A 24,482-nucleotide genomic window follows, 5' to 3' on the forward strand; every position below is an offset into this window, starting at 1 on the left:
GTCAACATAGGTATTACTGCGCAGTCAGCGCAAGGGAAGTCAGACATAGTGTCCTTGAGATGTTCAATTCATGAGGCAATGAGTACATTTCAGGTGCCTATTTTTGACTTGTGTGGAGAGAAAATTGACTCCAGCAATAAAGAGTGGATAGTATGTTAAGCGAAGAACACTCAGTCATGCTAACAATGCATTAGCAACCAGCCCACTAGTTGGCTATTTGTTAGAGAATGTGGAATATTTAAAGGAGAAAATGCTGTGTAGCCAGGGATGTCAGGTCCTAGATATATTTCCATCCCAACTAATTCCCAAACACCATACAAAAGATCTGAAATTAGTCCAAAAACATGGTCAAAATCGAGATGCTTTTTCTCTTCTTCTAGTTTGTGTGGGAAACACACACTTTTTTAATCACTGCCTGGTACAGCCAATCTTTGCAATATAACTTACAACCAAAATTGTTTTGTACATCATAGACACTCTGTCTGCACTTAACACTTTCCCTTCAGTTGCCATGACTGAATTGATTTGATTTTAATCCTATTACTTGCTTTAAAACATGGTGGCCAACGAATATTTTTAAACTACGCCCAAAAAAACACAACCTGTGGAATTACGTTTTCCACTTGCAACCTTATTCCATTAGGTAACCTAATTTGGTGTATTAGAAAAAAATACTTGACCCTAGCAGCCCTGGGTATTTATCGCAAATTCATTCATACGTCAGTACCTGTTTTTATTAGATGGTCTCAGAATCCCAGTGTTTCATGCATCCCCAGTGCTTGGAAGGGATGACAAACTTTTAGGAAGAAGAAATTTATATTCACCATTATGACAACAGACAGATGGGCTGTTAGAGTTGATTAAGGGCTGTTAATTTAATTCACTTTGAATTTTATATATGAAGCATATATATACTTTGGGAAAATGTAATGGATGGTTAATGGGTGGTTAGTAATTATATGTTGCCCTATTAAATTCAGCTGTTATTGCTTTCAGGGAAAATCAACCCAATTTTGTGGAAACTGAGCTACTACAGCTGATCTACTACTTAAGCCACACCCGAACCCATAATTCAAACACTTATAAATGACTTTTCCACAGGACCATATATTAAACATTTTTCCTAATACCATTTCTTTTTGTTACGCGTCAAAGAATGTAACAGGAGCCCACAAGAATCAAAACAAGGGATATCAGCAACATGGTGTTATGCTTCCATCTGCTGGCTGTTTGACTGTCATGATCCTTAGATTATTAATAACACAATAAATAATATATATATATATATATATCAACAAATATTAATTAAAAAAACCATGAAAAGAACAACCATACTGTAAAATAAAATCAATTAATTATTCAAAAACTACTTTGTGCCTTTGGTTTATGAACTATGGTAAAGTAGGTTAGTACCTGAGTATTTTTGTTTTATATGAATATATTGCTGCATATTTGCAGGTCATTTCATTAATTGTTAAAGGCACCATTGCACCACCATTGCTCCATTAATTGTTTGACCATAGGAAAAAAAATACTGTAGAGAGAAAGTTGCTGAGCTATGCTTAATGAAAAAACATAATGAACAACTTCATGGTGTTTCTAAAGTCCTTGAGGAAGTGTGAACATGTGTGTCTGTGTGTGTTCAAAGGATGTCCTTTACACATTCCTTAACTTTATTAAGCTAGTGTCTGTCTCTGCTTTGGCTGATACATACAGCTGACTTCCTTAAATGGGATTGGTCATCATCCTGATCCCTGGTCAGATACAAACAATGTAATAAAAGATGAAAGAAAACCAGCTGCTGCTTAATAGCCAAAGCCATGTATAGTGTGTAACCCAAAGCAGGACTGCTTCATGTTCGACATTATGAACTACCCTCCCTGTATACAAGATCACATTAGGGTGGGCTTATCTACAAAACATAATGGAGCGTCTGAGCATGGCGTTCTCTCCGATTATGAATCGGATCATGGAGACATGTTTTCAACATTGCCACAAGTTTTCAATTCTTATCCCCTCCTACAGCTATAATGAGAACCTGCAGGATAACATCCCCCCATTGTGGAAGGCGTAAAACAATGAATTCTTTAAAATGCATTCCTGCTTTAAAAGCCTCATTAGCAATATAAAGAGCTTACGTAAAATAGTGCAGCAGTGGCTGCATGGACGATGCTGTGAGTCAGGGTGGAAAAAGATGACACCGTAAGTGAAGTACACTCTGTCAAGACTTACTCCATTAAAAGTAGTATGAAGTATATACTACTTATGAGTATGTAACAGTAGTATGGAGGCAAAAAAAAAAAAAAATCTACTTGAGCAAAGTAAAAAAAAATACATACATTTAAACATACTCAAAGCAAGAGTAAGTAAATATTTCTAATGTGAAAGAGCTGACATCATACCCAACCCTGCAAGACTAACCAGTTTTCTAAGCAAGCAGTCATACGGAAAATATGCCAACTCAAACAAACCTAGAATTTGGCTTGCTGGTTAGCTAATGTTTAATAATCCTATTTAAAAAAAAAAAAAAAAAAAAGCTTTTTGGAATAAAAGCTAAGGCACATTAGTACCAAATATGAAATCCAAACTAGCTAGCTAATTTAACAAGTGCATTCACAAAACCGAACATTGTAGGCAATTTAAGTAACTAAATTACAAATTTTTAAGGTAACATCCTTCTTCATAGGTTTGCTACATGTTTATCTCTCTTTAAAATTTGCTTGAGAGCAAGTATTTATTTTCCATTCAAATTCATTTACAAAAGTTCAACTGCTGAAGTATTTTTCACTGCTGCTGATAATGATGGCTGATTTATATGTCCCGTGTGTTGCAGTGAAAGAGAGAGAACCCTACCTAACACTTTTTGGAGCTGGAAGCTGAGCTACAGAACTAAGGTGTCCCACGGTCTGTGTTGAGTTTACACTGAAGATTTTTTGTTTGTTTCTTTATGTTGAAAATAAGCAGTTATGATGTAATTTTAAAAATAAATAAATAAATAAATAAATAAATAAATAAGTGTTTCAGCATCAAATCAAAGACCTGAAGAAAATTGCCTGGTAAAGGAAAGACTATAGCAATTATTTCACTTTGAAAATGCTTTATTTAAAGAAACTAACACAACTGGCAATGTTGCCCTATCTATCTCCTATGAGATGAAGATTAGACAAGAGCTTTAACTGTCAGTGATAAACCAGGTTTCTCCTCAAAAGATATTAAATGCATTTTTAATCAAAAGGTGCAAAATAAATATCAAACTAATATATGGGAACAATTATTCTCTACAAATAACTGGTTGTTGGTGAAGGTATTGATTTCTGGAAATTGTACTGGTACTACATGGGTCGATGGTCATGCAGTGACTTTGGTAATGGGGCCCAAACACACACACTCAAGTATGTACACTCATTAGTACACTGCTCCACTGAGCACAAATATATAACGGGCACTCTTTTACGTTCCCTCACACAGCTGCAATCAAAATTATTTAACCCCCATTGCAAATCAAGTTTACTGTCAAAATTTACAGACTCAAATAAAAGCAACTGAAATAGTTCAACACAACGAATGCTTCAAGTGGTTTCCCATAGAAAATCTCTGGTGTGATTTGAAGAAGGCGGTTACAGCACACAAACCCAAGAATATTACTGAACTGGAGGCCATTGCTCATGAGGAATGGGATAAGATTCCTCAGGAACACTGCCAGAAGCTATGCATCTCATTTGCAGCAGGTCATAACAGTAAAAGGGTGCTCTACTAAGTACTAAAGATGTTTGCCATGAAGGGGTTGAATAATTTTGAAACTGGAGAAATCATTATAAGTTGCATTTTCAGTTGCATTTGGCGAAACCACTTGAAGCATTCGTTGTGTTGGACTATTTCAATTGCTTTTGTTTGATTTGTTCATTGCAAACAGCTGGAAGTCTGTAAATTTTCACAATAAACCTGATTTGCCAGGGGGGTTGAATAATAATTTTGATTGCAACTGTATGTAAACAACAGTAAGTAGAGGCAAAGAAATTTAAGTCATATTAGTTAGGCTGTTTTTAAGAGTCCAGTCAGAGATCAAAAAGAGACAATACACAGATGGGTCACAAATTAAAACAGTGGCTGTTGGGGGCATTTATTTTTGCTGACATGCTTTGAGTCCATTGTCCCCTTAGAGAGAACAGTCACTGCAAATCAATACAAAGTTATTCTGACTGATCATGTTTATCTTTATGATGAAACCGTTATATCCTGATGGGCATGGTCTCCTCCAGGATGACCCCATCCCCATGGCACGAGGGCTCATTAAATGATTTGATGAGGATGAAAATAATGTAAAGTCATGCTACAGCTATTGTAGTCACCAGACAATGGGAGATTTTGAAGCGTACTGGTGGACAGCGCTCTCCACTACTAACCGAGAGCATATCTATTGGAAGAATGGTACTTATCTCTAGTACAGTTTCAGAGACTTTTATGCCAAGGCACCCTGACACCAACTGGTCTGGTGGCTCTTGGTGGCCTAAAACCTTACTAACACACTTTATAGTGTTCTTTTCCTTAAACTCGTCACCGGTCTGTATATAGCAGTGTTTATTTATGATCTTTTTGTCACCCCCCCTCCCCATACATTATGTACAACTTGCATGAGCTGAATAATGCTTTGTACTGTTTGAATTAACTCCCTCATAGGCAGCAGTTTGATGTCCCGAAAGTACAGATCTGGTCAATGATCACAGGGTTTGGGACATCTAAAGACACAACTGCACTCAATGAGGGCACAAAACTTCTTTGATGACATCTTCACCCATACTTAGGTTTTGTGGGCACATGATTTCAAACACAGCAAGGAAACTTGTGCTATGTAGAATAAGCTGCCTCATTCACCACTGGGCATGAGGTAGGGATACACCCTTGATGGTAATGCCAATCAATCATAGACAACTTGCACACACACATTCACACGCTTTCACACCAAGGGCCATTTAGCACAGCCAATCCACCTACAGTCATGTGTTTGGGAGGGAGAACATACAGTAACCAGAGGTCAGGAAACAATCAGGGACCCTGGATCTGTGAGGTAGCAATGCTACCCACTGCACCATCTTATAGTCAACAAAGAAATTTAACCCTTCATCTCATGCGAGTGTACATTATGTAAGCAACATAAAGACAGTAAATAATCACTTTTATATATGTATATTGTTATTTTTTGGTCATGAACCTTGCTGAGTGGACCTTTAATTAATAACGTACTGCACAAATGTCATACTGCAGCACAGAGTAAACTTACAACTGTTCAAAAGACTTAGCAAATTCAGTGGTTTTTATGAAACAGGATCAGAATAGTTACAACATGAGTGAAACCAAAATGGCCACCTGTCCATCAGTAATAATAGAGAAGTCGTGGTTCTCATGGAAATACATAACAACCAGCGTATAGCTGATAAGTGCCCAATTAGTTCAATGGATACTTAACAGTATTTCAGCTTTAGTCTTATTCATAGAGCTCATGCTGTGTTGTAGCTGCCCACATCCTTTCCGAAGTTATAATAGTCCAGCTCCTGTATAGCAACCTCAGAGAGCTTGGTGAGATTAGGCGCATCATTAGCATCCATATTTTCAGGGGCGGCGAAGTTAAAGTTATCCTCTTCATAATCCTCATGAGGTTCCAGATCTGGAGGAGCATCTGAGAGACAAATAAGAGGTCAGAAATTAAGCAACCTTATTTCTTGATCACTGAATTTCAGCTTTAAGAGAGGTTTTGTTAGAACTTCCTCACCTTGTCCCTCTGGGGATACATCCATGCCATGTTTAACCTTCATGTGTCGACTGAGGTTACCCTTCAGGTTGAATCGGCTGGAGCAGTACGAACACTTAAATGGCTTGCTGCCAGCATGGAGATGCATGTGACCCAGAAGATTATACATCCGGTTAAATGATTTCCCACACACCTGTTTAAAAAAAAAAAAACAACAACAAATAAATAAAATAGCAAAAATGGTGACGTATAATTGCATGAGATTTTCTGTATTTATTTCTGATTTGCATACAATGGACAGAACATTTACTGCTGGACAGATAGAACTTGTGACAGTGGTGCCAATGTTTTTCAGGGGAAAGCAGCTATTGTATGCTCAAAAAGTCAACAGATGATGTCGGAGACTAATTTGCATATTCACTGCTTTGTTGTTGTATCATATGGTAGCTGGACAACCTTACTGTGCACAGGCCAAGCCTTTTTTAAAAAAAATAATAAAATCACTAAAGTGGATTAAAAAGTCACCAAGTATAGCAGCAAAATAACTAAATCACCAACAACGAGTTCTGTACAGTCAACCAGATGGGTCTAAATTCTTCGTAGTATCAATGCTAATCAATACCACTGCAGTGTTTAGCAATCAGCAAAATCTGGAATGGTTTGTTTAAATGAGTACAATTTGCTATTCACGTCTTTGGTGCTCTGATATTCTGGAGCCTTACCTTGCACTTAAAGGGTTTCACAGGAAGGTGGACGATCATGTGAGTTTTCAGAGTCTGCTTCTGGACGAAGGACTTGAAGCAGACGTGACACTGAAAGGGCCTGACACTAGCATGGATCAGCATGTGCCTCCTCAGGTTTGCAGACAATGTGAACTCACGAGCACATACATCACACTTGAAGCCCTTCGTTCCCTGAGGATCAAGAGGAAGCAACAAAGACTGGTGACATCTCAAGGATTGATTTACAAGTGATGTCAGTCTGAGAGCACTTATCATTCATCTTATTCAAATAACAATTTCTTTTTGGCTTGGATGAGGTTTTGAAAAATGACTGTTTACATACACAGAGTTGGAAGTTTATTAGGTACATAACCCCCTTCTCACCATCTGTACATTCCAACGAGCGTGACGTAACTGCTTTGTGTGGTATAAATTAAGTAGACCATTGTTTCAAGTATGAGGGTTATACTGACTGTTGGAATGGGCAACATGAAGAACGTGAGTTTATGGAATGATAGCTAGTTCTACATTTACACTTTTGGCAGACACTTTTATCCAAAGCAACTTAGAAATTAGCTTCTTTTTTTTTTTTTAATAATCAGCTGCAGTTTTTTGTTCCAACCAAACAGGAGCCACTGCTTCCACTTGTTTAATCAGCTGATCTTGGTCTTCAATCAGGTTTGGTACCTACTTGGTTAAAACGAAATACTGCAACCGTAGTGGCCCTTTGCGGACAACAGGCATGGTCTTAGAGAACACATCCCCCCAGCAGACTGCTGGCAAGCAAATGTGCCTGGTTGGACAAATCAAGATTTGTACTAATCTTGCTGCTGGAAAAATTTTAATTTGGCTCAAGCAGCATGGATCCAATTTTTGTTGTTCTTTTAGGGGTTAACAATACAATAAAGAGCATATGAATATGACCATGGAAATGATCAAGTTTAGCCCCCCATGGCTATAGTTTGTCCACATTTTATAGGACACTTCCAGCATGATAATGCACCATGACATGAGGCACATATCATTGCTGAATGGTTCCAGAGAACTTCTAGAGACGTATCCCCTATTGTACAACAGCTACCAATTGGAGGTAGTGAAGCCTAGCATGTGCTTCCTCTGAAACACATGAACCTGTTTGAACTGCTGCACATGCTATGTCACAGGGCGGCTGAACACACTTGGAGGAAAACGCTGCCCTTTTCCGCATACGGAAGCTCGCAGATCACCGTGATTTGTGAATATCGCGCTGACTGACAAGAGACAAGAGTAATGGCATCCTCCCGCCCAGAAATCATGGCCAATTTTGTTTTGTTGGACACCCAGTCATGGACATCATCAGGCATCATCAGGATTCAACCTTGTGGTCTCCCAGCAATAGGGCAACTGCTTTAGTGTTACGGTACAACATTCTTGTGCAAAACAGCCCAGCATCTTACCCTGGGCAAATAAATTACATCTAACCAGGCACAACACTACTAGATAAATGTACCTAATATTCTGGAAACTCTACAACAGGTGTGTCGAACTCAGGTTCTGGAGAACCATGACCCTACAGAGATTTGAGTTTACTCTCTTCCAACATACCAAATTCATCCCATGAAGGCCTTGGGAACACAAAACAATGAGTTGCATCTGGTATGTTAGAGGAAAGAAAGGGAGGCAGAGAGAACAACCAACAGTGCCAATGGGGATGTCTCCACCACCACCAAGTCAAGCCTGTCTTTATACTAATTTGTATACCAGAATTACACTTAAAATATACTTCAGTCAGGAAGAAAACTATTGAAGAAAAACCATTTCAGACATTTGACCTTGCTGATCCTGTTTGAATCAATTCCAAAATCTGATCAGTTCATCTGCTGGTTACGATGAGAATCTTGGATATTTGCTTGGACAGACGGATACACAGACAACCGATGGCAAAAATCATAGCTAGCCAAAAATGGGCCTGGAATGCCTGAACATGAAGGCGTAAGTAACATCTCTGCAGGGCAACCAGGAAGGAAGCTATTAAAGAAAATATTAGACATGTGACCTTGTTATGACCTTAACCCTGTTTGGATCAATTCCAAAACCAGTTAATCTGCAGGTAACAACGATAATTCCATATAAATCCTACAAACTTTCAATCACTCGTTCTTGAGATATCACATTAACAATAATCTCGGACTGACGGACGGACAACCCGAAAACAAAAAGAAACTGCAGGGTGGTCTTCAACAATAAATGAGCAAGAGAGACAAAAACATGAAGAATGTATAGGTAATAGAGTGAGATGTAAAAAGAAACAAACAGAACATTGAGAGACGTCAATTAAAAAGCAAGCATCTGTAAAACATAATTGCGTAGTTTATCAAATTTACAGGAACTGAGGCCAAGACAGCTAGGAATTACTTGTGTGCTCTTCCCTAATGAAGCAAGAGTTATGCCATTAACTCCAGTAACAGTTCATATAAGCCTGGAGTTGGGAGCAGAACAGATAATATTGAGATTCTAATATTGATTCTCCTGCTAGCTGTATACTTGACAGCTGCCCAATCAAAAAACTTAAAATAAATAAATAAATAAATAAATAAATAAATAATTTAAGAGATAAATAAATAAATAAATATTTTTAAAAAAAAGAAAGAAAGAAAGAAAAAAAAAAAGAAAAAAAAAAAAAAAAAAAAAACTCTCCAAGCATAAATTTCCTACCTTATTTCTAATTGCAGTCCAGCAATTTCTCAAAGAAATCATCACTAATAACCACAGGGCATGACTACCACTGAAGGCAGGTCATGAGATCAAATCCCAACACTGCCAAGCTACCTCAACTGCTCAGATGTATAAATAAGATAAATGCAAGTCGCTCCAAATAAGGGCGTCTGCCAACTGCTGTAAACGTAAAACCATGACAATCACAATAACCACACAGAATACAATACAACATAAAGAAGATGTATCACTTCTGCATAAGTCATATGTAAGCTCCCCCTAACCATGACATGCAGTGGTTTCAGTCAAACAAAAAGACATCTGTGGCATGACCAGCTCATTGTAAACATTCGATGTAAATAGATAGTTCTTGCCAGATGGCAGATAAATCCCACAATCCCACTCTCCAATATTCTATGCACCCTAGCTGAATTTGCCAATAAGAGAGCACTACTTATGTATTTCAAATTAAAATGAAGGTTATGGTGGGTTTGTAGTTTATTAAACACACACAAAAATATTTTAATAAGGTACCTAATAAACTGGGCTTTTTTTTATTGAATAGCGTGTAAAGATTTTTTACACAAAAATCTCTCAATTAAACAAAATTTTAAATTTGAAAAATTTGTTTTTCTGGCACTATTGTTTATCCTAGTGCTAGGATTTTTATCCAACTGTCTTGGGTTTAGTCTTGTAAAACATGAAAAGCATTATGTATACCTACTTTTGCAGCTGTACTTGCAATGTGTAACACAGTAAAAGCTCCATACACACACAAACATACTAAAACAAAGTCATTTTTACCTTAGCGGCACGTGGCTGAGGCTTGAGCACTTTATGTATGAGAGAGTGCTGACGTAGCTGGTGGAGCTGCAGGAACTGCAGGCCGCACTGGCTGCAGGAAAAAGAGCGTTGGGCCTGATGCTTCAGCATATGGTTCTGCAACTGACTACGGTAGGCAAATGTCTTACTGCAGTGGCTACACTGGAAGGTGGCCGGCCCTTGGTGGCTGACCTGATGGCGCTTGAGGTGGGCATAGGTGGGGAACTCCATGGAGCACTGCGGGCAAATGTGGCAACGGCCACGCTCATGCTTCACCTCATGGGCTCGCAGCTCACTGGGGTAGGCAAAGCCTCGGCGGCAGAAACGGCAGCTGAAGGGCTTGACATCTGAGTGTTGCAACATGTGGCGTTTTAGGTGGCTGGTCTGAGTAAAGCCCTTTTTGCAGACAGTGCACTTGTGCGGCCGTGTGCCTTGGTGGGTCAGGAGGTGTGTCTGCAGGTGGCTTGGCTGCTTGAAGAGCTTACCGCAATGTGGGCAAGCATGGGGTTTAATGCCATTGTGACCCAAGATGTGCGTTACAAGGTTATATTTGGAAGTGTATGACTTTTCGCACATGCGGCACTTCCAACGCTTCAAGCCTTCGCCGACGTCTACACAATACGACTCATTGATCTGTATGTTGATGTCCAATCGGTCAATGCGGCGGCCCCGCGGTGCCTCCCCTTCCACAGGCTCCCCCCAGAACATGCCTTGGTTGTTCTCATCAAACTCCCCTACCCCATCCATATCCCCACCCTCATAGCCAACCTCATTAGCCCGGAAGTAGCTGCTGATCTCCTCCCCTCCACTGCCAGCCTTCCCCATCCTTGCATCATTCCCTTCCTCTTCCTCATTTCCTCTTTTCTCCAGTGTATGGTTTCTGCCATGGGTATGAACCTCATTAGGTGTGTGATTGTTGGAGTGGGGATGAACATGGTGGTTAGGTGGCGGATGTGTGCTCTTGGGTTCCCGCACACAGGTAGAGCAGCAGTTGCTGGGGTGAGGTTTGGAGGCTAGGCGGTAACCAGAGTTGTCTACCATCTGCATGCTCTCTCTAGGCATCATGCTCATCATGTGGTTGCAAGAAGGTAGTCCCGGGGTCACACACTCACCTTTGACATGTGAACCCGAGTTATGGTGCCCTATAAGAGGCTTTGTGTTTTCAGGTGTCCCCTGCCACCTCCTTTCCGCACAGCTTGGGTGAACCTGACCGTCCTCGCCGAGGTTCACACCCAGGTAATCACCATTAGCACCAATGAGCTGGTCAGCATACTCATACTCCATCCGCTCGATGGACGGAGCAGGCGATTCTTTGGGCTCTCCGGTATAAAAGCCATTAGGTGCAATGGTGGCACCAAAGACCTCATTCTGGGATATAAGTCCCAACACAGCAGCTTGGGCCAGAGACAAGACCACCACTGGGTCTGTCTGTGTCCCCACATCCATCTGCTGGTGCATGGCTTCAGCGTAACATCGAACCAGCTGCTGGGTCTTCTCCTCCTGCAACATACACACATCATAAATACCTCAGAGGGCATAAATGAGCAACCTAGACGTCAAGTAAAATCCAACTAAAAAGATATCTTGGATTCCATTGTTCACCATTTAAACCACAAAGACACTGAATTCATCTCCTGAGGAATTAAAATGCTTTATTTGTGATAGAACTGAAGATATTGTCAGGCAATTACAATATAATTCAATCACCTAATTTAATTTCACATAAAAATGATACACTGATAACTGTGAATTCAGATCTCTGAGCTCTTGTTTTTTCATTTGTGAACAACCATACTCCTAACAAATAAGTAAAAAAGAGAGAGGAGAGAGAGAGAGAGAGAGAGAGAGAGAGAGAGATACTAACAAAAAAAAAATCATGAATATGCACAGTGAGGGAAAGAGTGCATGAAAGGAAGCTCGACTGACAGAAAAGACAGATTAGGCGAGTGATGGAGGGAGAGGAAAAAAAGAGGAGGGGTTGAATGTGTGAGTGAACAAGAGAGTGGGTGAGTGAAAGAGAGCAAGAGAAAAGAGGCACAGAGAGAGAGAGAGAGAGAAAGAGAGGGGGGAATAAAATGAAAAGCATATAAAAATAAATTAAATTTAGATGTACAGAAAGAAATAACAGCATAATATCTTAAATGTGAAAAAGGCATTTGGTTAAAACAACACAGCTTTTCAATCATTAAAATCTGTATTGTACACAGTAAGGAATAAGTGAAACACACAGACACACACACACACACACACACACACACACACACACACACCCTCTAATATAAACTTACCAAATTTCTCTTGGTTTGAGGTTTTAGATGTTTGAGCGATCTCATCTTTAGTCAAAAGTTCACGTTTACCTGCTTGCCCCTTCTGCTCCACACTCTCTACAGTCTATAGCTACACACAAACACACACAGATACACAGTCTCTGTTCTCTCTGTATGTGAGCTTGTTCGTTTTCCTCTCTCTCTCTCCCCTCCCTTTCTGTCAGACTGACTCTCTCTCTCTCTCTCTCTCTCTCTCTCTCTCTCTCTCTCTCTCTCTCTCTCTCTTTCTTTCTCTCTCACTCTCTCTCGTATGTGCTCGCTCTAATTTTCCTCTTTCCCCTCCCCCATCTCTCTCTCTCTCTGTCTGTCTCTCTTTCTTTTTCTCTCTCTTTCATACTGGTGCAAGCACACACACACACACACACACACACACACACACACACACACACACACACACGCGCACGGTATTTGCTTTTATGCCCCAAAGAAAAACATATTAGATATAAACACCCCAAATCAGTACTAGATTGAGAGGAGTTGAAACAAAGAATAAAAGAGAGAGAGAGAGAGAGAGAGAGAGAGAGAGAGAGAGAGAGAGAGAGAGAGAGAGAGAGAAAAAGAGAGAGACAGAGAGAGAGAGATGAAGGGGAAAGAGAGAGAGTGACTAAGCAAACATAGTAAAATAAAAGACAAAAACATACACATAATGTGGAAAAGAATAATGAATGAAATGGGAAAGGAGAAGAGGAGAGACAGACAGATAAAGGCAGTAAGAAATCTGCACTGGCCACAAAGTCAGAGGGTCATAATTGGAATACGCAAATCTTCAGTGTAAACCCAAGTCCAGTAATGGTCATTCAGTATACATCAGTGTTTCACACACAGCCAAATATAATACATATAAAAAGCAAAACTTGCTCAAGTTCAAACATTATTAACTAAACATGTACATGCTTTTCATTGAGTTAACTTTGTTCTTTTTGGTCTGTAGGGGGAAAAAAAAACTGTTTAATATTCTAATCTTTAACTGGAACAATAAACTGTATGGATACTAGAAATGTCCCAATGCACAGTTTGTTTATTTGATCATGGTTAATATACGATATAATGTTGCAGTACAGTATGTATATGAACCCATTTTCATTTTGGGGGCATTTTAGAATTGTAGTGGTTACACCTCAGGAGAAAATGGCTGAGAGAGAGGTATTCAGGAAGACAAGAAAATGGAGGGATGAGGGAGGAGAAGTCTTTTTCAGTGAGGGAGAGGGAGGGAGAGAGCGAGAGAGAGAGAGGGAGAGAGGGAAAGAGAGAGAGAGAGAGAGAGAGAGAGAGAGAGGGAGGGAGGGAGAAGGAAAGAACAAATAGAGAGAGAGCAAGAAAGAGAGGGGAGGAGATAAACAGAATGACCGAGGGAGGGGAGAGAGCGAGTGAGAGAGAAAGACAGACAGACAGAAAGGGAGACGGAAAGAGAGGGAGTGCGAGGACGAATGAGGGAGGGGGAAGAGAGAGAGCGCGAGAGAGAGAGAGGAGTGACAGAGTGAAGGAGATAGAGAGAGAGTGAGAGAAAGAAAGGGAGGGCAGGGAGTGAGACAGGAAAGAGAAAATGGAGACATGAGAGACAGATTCTGATTGCAAGTACTTTGATTAAGTTTTAAACGCCACAGTCCAGTTTTTCACAGGGTTCATCTACATGGTTTCAAGTGTCTGATCCAAGTCAGGTTCACATACTGAACATACTAGAAAATGACTGAACCCTCTCATGGCTTATTATTCACACACAGTAGAGGACAGTGTGTAGAGTCACACAGTCACACACAGTGCCTTTACATGCACACTGATGATCCCAACATTACCCGATTTAGACAGTTGACTAAACATTTGCAATCAGATTATAAAACTGACCATTTACAATATGTATATTAACAGCCAGAAAGAGAAAAACTCTCTCTGGATCAAACTCATAACAGCTTGAGGAAGGCAATTCTGAATAATTACCAGTATCCTTGAGTTATACATCCAAACTTCAGTTGTACTTCAGTTTTGGTTGGTACAACCAACCAATCAACCATCCCTTCATTCGTTCTCCCTAACCACTTTATCCTAGTCAGGGTAGTGGTGGATCTAGAGCCTATCCCAGAAACACTGGGCGCAAGGCAGGAATAGAACCTGCCACTGGAAGACATCGTACACACACGCATTCACACCAAGGGGCAATTTAGATTCACCACTGTGGTAAAATCAGCCCCAGTCCTCTGATAGGTGAAGTGTGGTGCCTCATTATGGGATAGACATCTCCTAATTATACTTCAGAAGTCTTATTCCAGCCCTTTCCATTACAGAGGGAAGTGGAAATGGGCAGCAATGGGAAGCGGTAGCTCAGTGGTAGGGCTGTGATGGTGGCAGGTAAAGGTGCCTTGCTGAAACAACTTTTTTTTTGCTAGCACATAAACTGATCCCTTGATACTGTTGATTTGCATGGATTAACAGTATGTTGGTTCAGGCGGGTGTGATTTTGCAGAAAACGTAGGAGTAACTTTTTCCTCCCTGACAAGTGCCAGAGCACAGACACCACCATACTACCTTCTTGTTTTCTGTTTGCTCACAAGACCCATGTTTGCAAATTCACACGTCAAACATCACATACATAATGATGCAGAGTGAAACTATCTGCTACCAGAAGCAAATGCACATTTAGGGTCCTTTCACAAGGCAAACTGTATTTGCATTTAGACACTGAGGATAGGGGAAATTGTTCGGGAACTGATTTTGCCTTATTCATCAGGAGTAAAGATAAGATCAACACAATTGGAGCACCGAAAAGGCTGCTTGTGCTTATCTGAGCACCACTGTTCAAACACTTACCACTGGTATCCATCAAGGGATCTATTGCGCTGGATGTGAACGATAAATTTCTGCCCAGTTGAGCAGGTCCCTGCACAAAAAAATGGGACGAAGCTAGGGAGAAGCCACCTGTTTCCAAGAGTTCACCTGGGCAACTGAGGGACTCGTACACTGCCACTATTACACAAGGTGCAAACATTCACTGATGCGCAAGAAGGCAACACGATTCATTAAGAGCAAGGGGGTGTAAACTTTTGAACACGATGATTGGTGTAAATTGTTAGCATTTTGTCTTCTGGGAGACATGTACCTATCTTATCTAGCATCTGAAGGGCAGTACTAAATGAAAAAATAATTTACACCGATCATCCTGTTTAAAAGTTTACACCCCCCTGGCTCTTCATGTATCGTGTTACCTTCTTGAGCATCAGTGAATGTTTGCACCTTATGTAACAGTTGTTTACGAGTCCCTCAGTTGCCCTCAGTGTGAAAAGATGGATCTGAACATCATATAACCACCGTTGGAAAGGGGTCAAATGCAGAAGATACTGGAAAAGCAAAGAATGTGCAGGACCTGGAGGATTTTTCCTGAAGAACAGTGGGCAGTTTAACTGCTCAGGACAAACCAGGGACTAATGAACAACTATCACAAAACATAAAAACAGTCGCTAATCATCCAGGTAACGAAACAAAGTACTAATAACAAAGGGTATATAAACTTCTGAACGGGGTAATTTTTAGAAATTGAGCTATTATCTTGTCTTGTGGACTATATGTAAACATCTGTTATGTGAAATAGCTTAAGGACAGTACTAAATAAAAAAAAAAAACATGGGATTTTTATGATCCCTCATATTGTTAACAGTATTAAGATTTAGTAGATTCTGCAAGGGGTATGCAAACTTTTGGGAACATCTGTATCAGACACCAATAACATTGTCTCTCTGACCCAAGAAGTTCTCTTCGACAGAGGCATGATCAAAAAGGTACCCCATGGTTCAAAACAAAAGGTTCTACAACATCTTTGCATCCAAGAAGGATGGTGCTGTCCATTTAATTCTAGAAATTACATGGAAAGCATTTCCAAAACTGCAATCCAAAGTCACCTACATCACCACAAGTTGTTTGGAAGTGTTTCAAGAAAAAAACCTCTACTCTCATCCACAAACAAACTCATGCGTCTTCAGTTTGTCAGACACTACAGGAACTTCAAATAGGATCGGGTTCTATGGTCAGATGAAACCAAAATGGAGCTTTTTGGCAATAAACACCAGAGGTGGTTCTGGCGCACACAGAGAGGTCGCTATATGGAAAAGTACCTCATGCCCACGGTTAAATATGGTGGTGGCTCTTTAAAGTTTTGGGGCTGTTTTTCTGCCAGAGGACCTGGACATTTTGTTATGATACATGGCATCATGGACTCTATCAAATATCAACAAAAATTAAATGAAAGCCTGAATGCCTCTGCCATAAAGATTAAAAAGGGCTGTGGTTGGATCCTCCAGCAGGACAATGATCCAAAACATACATAAAAATAAACACAAAAATGGTTTACTGACCACAAAATCAAGGTTCTGCCATGCCCATCCCAGTCCCCTGACTTGAAAACCATAGAAAACCTGTGGGGTGAACTGAAGAGGAGAGTCCACCAGCGTGGACCTTGAAATCTGAAGGATCTGGAGAGATTCTGTATGGAGGAATGGTCTCAGATCCCTTGCCATGTATCCTCCAACCTCATCATGCATTAGAGGAGAAGACTCAGAGCTGTTATCGTGGCAAAGGGAGGCAGCACAAAGTATTGACTAAAAGGGTGCCAATAATTGTTGCACCCATTTATTTAACAAAGATTTTTTTTGATAAACCTGTGTTGTGTTTGCAATTGTTTGATATCCATGAGAGCAGAGTATTTTTGTGAATTTTTTAAAGAAAAGATCAAAAGGTTAAAAAATAGACAATTTTTCAGTCTTCTTTGCTCATATTTACCAAGGGTGCCAATATTAGTGGAGGGCACTGTAGAACATCAAAAAGCTAATTATGAAAATGAGCTGACAGGAGATTTAAGCTGACAGTTTACTACTTTCTTGGTCACACTGCACTAAGTGTTTTTGATGAGGCTGTGAGCTGAGCCAGTGCTATAGCACTGCACTTGGCATGCTTTGCAGCAGACAATTTGAACTACCATCACAAGTTATATGGCCTGATCTTCACACCCATATGTGGGCCTTCACCACAAAGTTGTTTCCACTTGGCTATTTGCCAAGTTAGAACAAAACCATTGTCTACATTGTCTTTGTTCTCCGTACCATTAAGATTTCTCTTTATTGGAACTATAGGCCCCAAACCTGTTCCAGCATGACAATGCCCCATAAGGTCACAAAAGGTCCATAAAGATAAGGCTGGTTTGGAAGCACTCAAGTGCCCTGCACAAAGCCCTGTCCTGCACCCCACTGAGTACCTTTAGCATGAATTGGAATGCTAACTACACCCTGGGCCAACATCAGTGCCTGACCTCACTAATGCTCTTCTGGCTGAATGGACAAATCTCCACAGCCATGTTTGAAAATCTAGTGGAAAGCCTTCCCAGAAAAGTGGTTTCTATTGGTTATTATAACAGCAAAAGGGAACTAAATCTGGAATAGGCAGTTCAAATAGCTCATATGGTTGTGATTATAGTGTATATGCTGTGCATCAATTAATTGGTTTCATCCATTCATTCTCATACATATACTTTATTTATAACTGTATATATTAGGGCTGGGTAAAAAATATCGGTTCTCCGATTTTAATCGATCTTCAATTTAAGGAAACGATATCGATTCGGGAAATCCCCGATTCTTAATGTGCGTGCTTTACTTGAGAAGATGTGAATATTGTCTGTAGTTTGCCTCTCGTCCTGAACACATCGCCATCTGTCATGTTTTGAATTTTGAAAACGGTTTCATCTCTTAAACATGTTTTAGTTGTTAATGAATTTCACTGTTGCACATTTACAGTGTTTTTTTTTTGTTGTTTTTTTTTTACAGTAATGTGCAGTTTGTGCTAACCTTGTGTGCATAGTATGCACATATTTATGATTTCTTGTTACTCAAAGTAAAAGTAAAAAGTAATTAAACATAATTGTTTGGGCCCTTTTGTTAATGTAGATGTGTTTTTCAGTAATATAGCCAAGTAAGAGGGTTTCAGTTACCAGCATTTACATTAAAACTTGGATTCCATGTCCGCAAAACTAACATTTTAAATGGAATATTTATATTTAAACTTTATATTTAATCGAAATTTAATCAAAACCATATAAATATGAATCAAACCGCCAAACTGGTCACAATACACAATACCCAACTCTTTATTTATATATACACACACACACACATATACACACATATATACATATATACACATATACATATATACACACACACACATATATATATATATATATATATATATATATATATATATATATATATATATATATACATATATACACACACACACACACACACACACACACACATATATACATATATATACATATATATAAATACATATATATATATATATACACATATACATATATATATGTGTGTGTGTGTGTGTGTGTATATACACACACACAAAGCCAATCATCATCAAGGATCATCAAGAAAGTTATTTTTGTATTAGAGTACTTCTGTCACAAGAAGGTTTGCCTACGGTGGATTATAAAACTAAATATTTGTCAAGTTTTTCCCTTCTCAGTGCACATCGTGTTTTGTTCGTACTTTTCCATGTGCCTTTGTTAACGTTTTGACTTTGTTTTCTCCTCCTCTACTAGTTCAATGGTTTTCATGAGTTCTCAATCATCTCCCTCTTGTTTCTACGTAATCATGTTCCAAGTCATCACTCGTTCTTGCTTCTCACCATCTAGTTATTTTGTGTGCGTCATTTAGAGTATCACTTTCTTTTGTTTCTATTTGTTTCTTATTAAAACCTTCATGCATTTGTATCCTGGTTTCCTGTACTTCCTAATTTTGAGTCATCATAGAAGAGCACGCTGTATAAGTGATATACAGCTGAAGGACCGACTGAGCAGCATGTACCATGTTTGGAGTCAGTTTGGATAATATTGGAGTGGGTCAACAACAACAACAACAACTCCAACAAATGTCCCGCTTCCATTGCAGGGCTTTAACATCAACTGGTCGTACCAACATGTTCCACAACTCTGGACAGATACGTAGGATCTGGGAACTGGCGTTCTGTGCAGTGGCACTAAACATACGTGATATCTGGACCAATCACAGACTGTGAAAGGCCTGAGAAACTGTTGCCTCATTCATTTAAAGTATATGATTAGATTATTACTGATTTATATATAAAAATACCCAGAAGCTATAATAGAAAGAAGCTTTAACTATGGAAATAAGTTGACAGGGTTCAAAGCTACTGTTAGCAATTTGTTTAAGAATACCTAGGAATAAACCAAAACACTGTCTTGGCCTGATAGCAAGCACAAAAGAATAAAAACTGTGAAAGTTCTGGACTGTTTCCTGGCCTCAGTAACTAAAAATTCCAGCATGAGCCAACTGTATTAACCAATCAGAAAACGTCTCTACAGGAAGACGGATCTCCGAAGCGACACTTCTTTTTCACAAATACTTCTCATCCAATAAACCACTTTACCAATACAATTCTGATGAACTTATGTCTCTATAAATGAAACCCTTCATTCCTAGGGTTAGGTACCGAAACCCTATACGACCGATGTGTACCGGACCAAATCAGAACATAGATTTCGGTGCTATTTAAATGCCTGAGCTGTCGATTGAAATATTTGCCCTCTGGTGCGCCGAAATGGATGTAAGAAGCATCATCACCGTACGTGGTCGCTAGTTAAATTATACTGCATTCGTGTGGTGTCAGAATAATCGGAAAAATCATTTCCCGAATGAGAAAATTCACGTGAACGCAAGTCGGAACAACATGGAAAATCGAAGAACATGGCAGACAACAGTGACTGGTTAATGGTAAGAAACCTTTGATTAATGGGGCAAAATCACGTACCGCATATAATTTTTTTGCTAACATAATTTGTAATATGGTATTAGGTTATAACGGTTAGTTACTGTCCATGTAGATTGACGTAGATTAATTAAAACAGTTATTTATTAGCATTAACCCTGATAAATCAGGTAAAGCAATATTTAGTGCTTTCAGGTAATTTACTGGTGCAGTAACAACTCTGGGACAAAATCACGTTGTATCATAAAGCTCTGCTTTCTTTCTAGTAACGTTAGCATCCATGTTGTTTTCACATTCCGAATTAAAAGAACAACTCGGGAAACGAGACCATCCGAGGAGCGCGTGAATGCAGCAGGTACACTTGCTCCGACTGCAGCAGGTAGAATAACGTTAGCTAGCTACATTAAACAAGCTTAAATTAAAATGCCTAAAGCGAAACGTTCCAAAGTGTGGCTGAATTTCACAAGAAAGGATTCAGACACCGCGACGTGCAACAAATGTGTGTAAAGGGGGAAACACGTCAAACCTGATGAAACATTATCCGCTGTTGTTTTATGACTCTTTTTTTTTTTTTTTTTTTTTTTTTAAGTATCGGTTCAGGCACGGGTACCATTTTAGAAGTATCGATTTGGCACCGGTATCATAAAAAACTCAAACGATACCCAACCCTATTCATTCCTGTCACAAACAGCACACTTGACCAAGCTGAAAGTGAACCTAATAGAACCTCATAACGAATAGCTGGATACTGCTTTAAAAAAATTAATAAATAAATGAATAAAAGAAGGGAGATCTAATAATTACAGTTATCATTTGTTCATTTTTATAATGACTTTATTAAAAATGAAACGAATATGTATGCTGGTTAATTTCCTGGTATATTTCCCTTTTCTTTCATACACACTGCTGAAACAAGAAATCTTTTGGGCCTTGTTTAAGCACGCCTGCTGAATTTATCGAGGACAATATCCTAGACAAAAAGATGCCATACGGTTCTGGAGTTGGACTGTACATACTTGTGTAAAATTAACAGTCAATAACTGTGTTTCCATCCGCGTATGTTTTGCGGATTTTGGGATATCTTATAAAAAACAACACTGGATAGAAACACCAGACGCGAATAAAATCTTGTGCTCAATTGAGGTGGATAATTTTTAAAATTTGATTAGAAGACATGCACATAAACTACGATGGAAACACATTTAACGAATAAATTCCTCAACACGCATCAAGAGTCGTGTGACTTTGCCTCAACAAATCACGTAATTAGATAATCGGCCCAGATGAGTAAAAACTGCAGAGCGCGAGATGTGCCGGTTTCCCCAGATAGCGACAATTTCCTTCACTTGAACATGGGATGGAAACGGTGCTTTATTCGCAAATGTTTTAAGCGATATTCCAATTTTTTGCACAAGTTAAATTCGCAACTTGGTTGGAAACATAGCTAGTGATGGTGGCTGTGACGGAGAGCCACAGGTTCATCACCAGGAGTCGTCGAGTGATGTCCGAGTGATCATTCAATAGATAAAGAATTATTATTAGTATACACATTTGCCTAGGCTGGTACATGCTATTAGATCAAACTTTGTTCCTAGTGCCAGGTGTTCGTACTGAAATCCGACATTTCTGCTTAAGAGTTAAAACATAATGAACAAAATGTCAATAAACAAAATATTTAAGATATCCATCCTCATTTAAAATATTCAATTATGCTACTTGATAAAATGATATTATTTACTCTCACTAACAGAGTAACCTGGTGTACAGTAGTGATGGGAAGTTTGGATCATTTTACCGACTCGGATCTTTGAACGAATCTCGTTCAGCAAAATGAACGAATCTTTTTTCGAGTCATTTCATTCATTTCAGCAGAATATAATTAAAATGTTACATGTTAAATTCCCCCAACACCTCTAGTACTTACACAAATGGTGATCACATTTGGAATAAAAAGTAAACTATAGGCTAATGCAGTGAAGGCTGAATTATGAGAAACAGAAATGATTAATTAATAGCGTAGCTGGTCTTCAGGCTATGCAGTCTGTTAGTTCACCTCGCCTCCCGATCAGAGTCGTTCTTTTGTCACGTCTGTTCCCCGGAAACAGAAATGATTAGTTCATATCTCGAGTCAACCATTTTTTTTCTCAACCAAGGGATGGCTGGGAAAGAGAAAAACATGCAGGAAGACACTCCAGGATAATAATAATAAAATAAAGCTCTGCAAGCTACATCACACATTTAGATAAAAGCCTCAGCAAAATCCGGCTCTGGCCGCAATGATCACATTTTTCAATCCTGTATAGATTGAAAAATGCACCAAAGTAAGGCCGGATGCACACTGTGCATTTTTATTAGTCCTTTGGGACTGTTGCTTGTCAGACTGGACGAACATGTTCCCCGCTGTAAGACGTGACACACTGTAGGATCTCAGTTATCATTAATGTCAGACTGTACGACAGTCAAGACGTGAAAAACGCACAAACGCAAGTGGACTCGTACAGAGTAGGAGAAGCCACACTACAGGACTGTGCCTCAAACCTTCTGACACTGCCAGAATATAATCTGATGGAAAATTTGATCAGCCGTTAATCGGCTGTCGGAGAACACATCAAACTAGCGATCAAGGACTACAGATTTTGGCCTCGGATTATAGGAATCATTCGGCATTCTCAAAATTTGTCTCACACGGCCAAACCGTGGCCAAAATCGTACAACGTGAACCCGTTTACTGCTAAAGAGCTGCTCCTGGGGAACAAGACCTGCCTGCGGAGGCGGGACATATACCTTCTAGAGAGCATTTAATTGGATAAACACAAGACTGGTACGAAATTAGTCATCAAAAAATATTAACTGTTTTCCCAGAAGAGATTTAAAAACGAGAATATCTCCAAAACAACTGCTGTATTTTTTCCCCCTCTTTCTTCTAAGACTGACTAATTTATTAGTGTATAATTATTTTATTAGTGATCACTAAGAGGCAGGATCAAAACACTTTGACATAGCTAACTGAGTCCTACTGCTATTGCTTTCACTCACCTGACTTCTCTGATCGATCACATTTCTGTAACTGGTCACTGAGAGTTTCGTGGAAACTCAAAAGGCTGATCGTGACAGAAATTTCTGTCCACTTTTTCGTTACATGAACCGATTTTTACAACAAATCACAGCAAACCCCAAACAAAATCTACAGCTATTAGCCCAATTCGTTTACTTTAACATTGTTAGAACTCTGCCTACAGAAATCATGCTGAAAATAGCGAGTCTGACCAACAAAAACGCTGATTCTAACGCGGAAACGTTTTTAAATGAAACCTACATTGATATATTTTCCTGTTTTGTGCACTTATTTATGCTAGGTTAGCCTAGCTTCCCGTTAGGTAGCACTGAGAGGACAGGGCGAGTGTGGCCTGCTTTTTCCACTCCATCCAACACCGTCTACCAGCTTGTGGAAGTAATTTTTTTTTAAACAGACATTTTAGGGCTTTCTAACAACCCACAAAGAAAGATTCCTGTATTTCAGAACTGAAATTATTTTACAGAAAGAATTGGACTTGCCCTGGGACTGCTCGGGTCGCTCAGGGCAAGTGCATTAGTTTCATTTTAGCTCAAATAACAATAACGATCCATCGGTTGACTTACCACACTCCAAAACTCGGTTCTGTACGTAGAAGACACTTTGGAGATTTTTTTTACTACCACTACAGACTGAATCTGAGCGAAATCTGGCTTTTAGTTCGGTAGAAAGTAAGAGAAAGTGACGTGAACAAATATCATACCCCCTGTCAAAACAATTCGCAACCACTAGAGGGCAGAAATAAGAGCGAACCGCGAATAATGGATGTCTTCTTCTTGCATTGGATGGTTAGACGCTGCTGTTGCTCACTGTCGCCGTCCTCTGTTCTAAACATTTTACTACACATATCTCTTCTGTACATAAAGTGTGCTGTATTCCACGGGTTCTTAAACCCCAGCACTGCATATTTTGTATGACTACCTTATCATACAAAATATGCAGTGACGAATGGAAGAGTGGAGGTTATTATAACAGAAAAGGGGGCTAAATCCGTAATGGTGTGTTCAACAAAGACATATGAGTGTGAATGGTCAGGTGTCCACATACATGAATATAGTGTATAATTTGTCCAGTGGGTTCTGGGTCTGCCCCAGGGTGTCCATCCTGTGGGACATACTTGATATATCTGCCAGCACCATTATAAATATAGCTTGAGCAATCAAATAGAGCTCAAGCATAGTTCAGGCAGAATCAGCTGATGCTCAGCTAATAAGTTAACTCCACCCACAATCGATTAACCATGGTGTATATAAGCTCATCCAACCTTATGCTGGCCAGTTTGTCCAATAGACATCTGCTAACCCACCTTCTTCCAC

The 24,482-nt window shown here is 39.5% G+C and overlaps 1 protein-coding gene across 2 annotated transcripts; it reads right to left on the bottom strand.

Annotated features, from left to right (window-relative positions):
* Positions 1–4,088: 4,088 nt before the first annotated feature.
* On the bottom strand, positions 4,089–23,913 carry znf710b (zinc finger protein 710b). Of its 2 annotated transcripts, XM_053683045.1 has the most exons (6): positions 23,733–23,913; positions 12,273–12,381; positions 9,967–11,484; positions 6,469–6,660; positions 5,768–5,939; positions 4,089–5,674 (listed from the first exon to the last, which is right to left on the bottom strand). In XM_053683045.1, exons 2-6 carry the CDS (start codon positions 12,315–12,317, stop codon positions 5,496–5,498), a joined length of 2,106 nt encoding a protein of 701 aa, XP_053539020.1. In that variant the 5' UTR covers positions 12,318–12,381; positions 23,733–23,913; the 3' UTR covers positions 4,089–5,495. The 2 variants fall into 2 exon arrangements, with proteins under 2 accessions (XP_053539020.1, XP_017333572.3); XM_017478083.3 differs by lacking the exon at positions 12,273–12,381 and having other exon boundaries at positions 23,733–23,912.
* Between the last annotated feature and the right edge of the window lie 569 nt (positions 23,914–24,482).

Source organism: Ictalurus punctatus, chromosome 10 (assembly GCF_001660625.3).
Source record: "Ictalurus punctatus breed USDA103 chromosome 10, Coco_2.0, whole genome shotgun sequence".
Taxonomy (NCBI): Eukaryota; Metazoa; Chordata; class Actinopteri; order Siluriformes; family Ictaluridae; genus Ictalurus; species Ictalurus punctatus.

Coding starts and splice junctions, on each gene's coding strand:
- znf710b (XM_053683045.1), bottom strand. CDS start 12,317: ATGAGATCGCTCAAACATCTAAAACCTCAAACCAAGAGAAATTTG. Junction 11,485..12,272: donor CTCAAACCAAGAGAAATTTG/GTAAGTTTATAT, acceptor TGTATGTTGCAG/GAGGAGAAGACCCAGCAGCT. Junction 5,675..5,767: donor TGTATCCCCAGAGGGACAAG/GTGAGGAAGTTC, acceptor TTTGTCTCTCAG/ATGCTCCTCCAGATCTGGAA.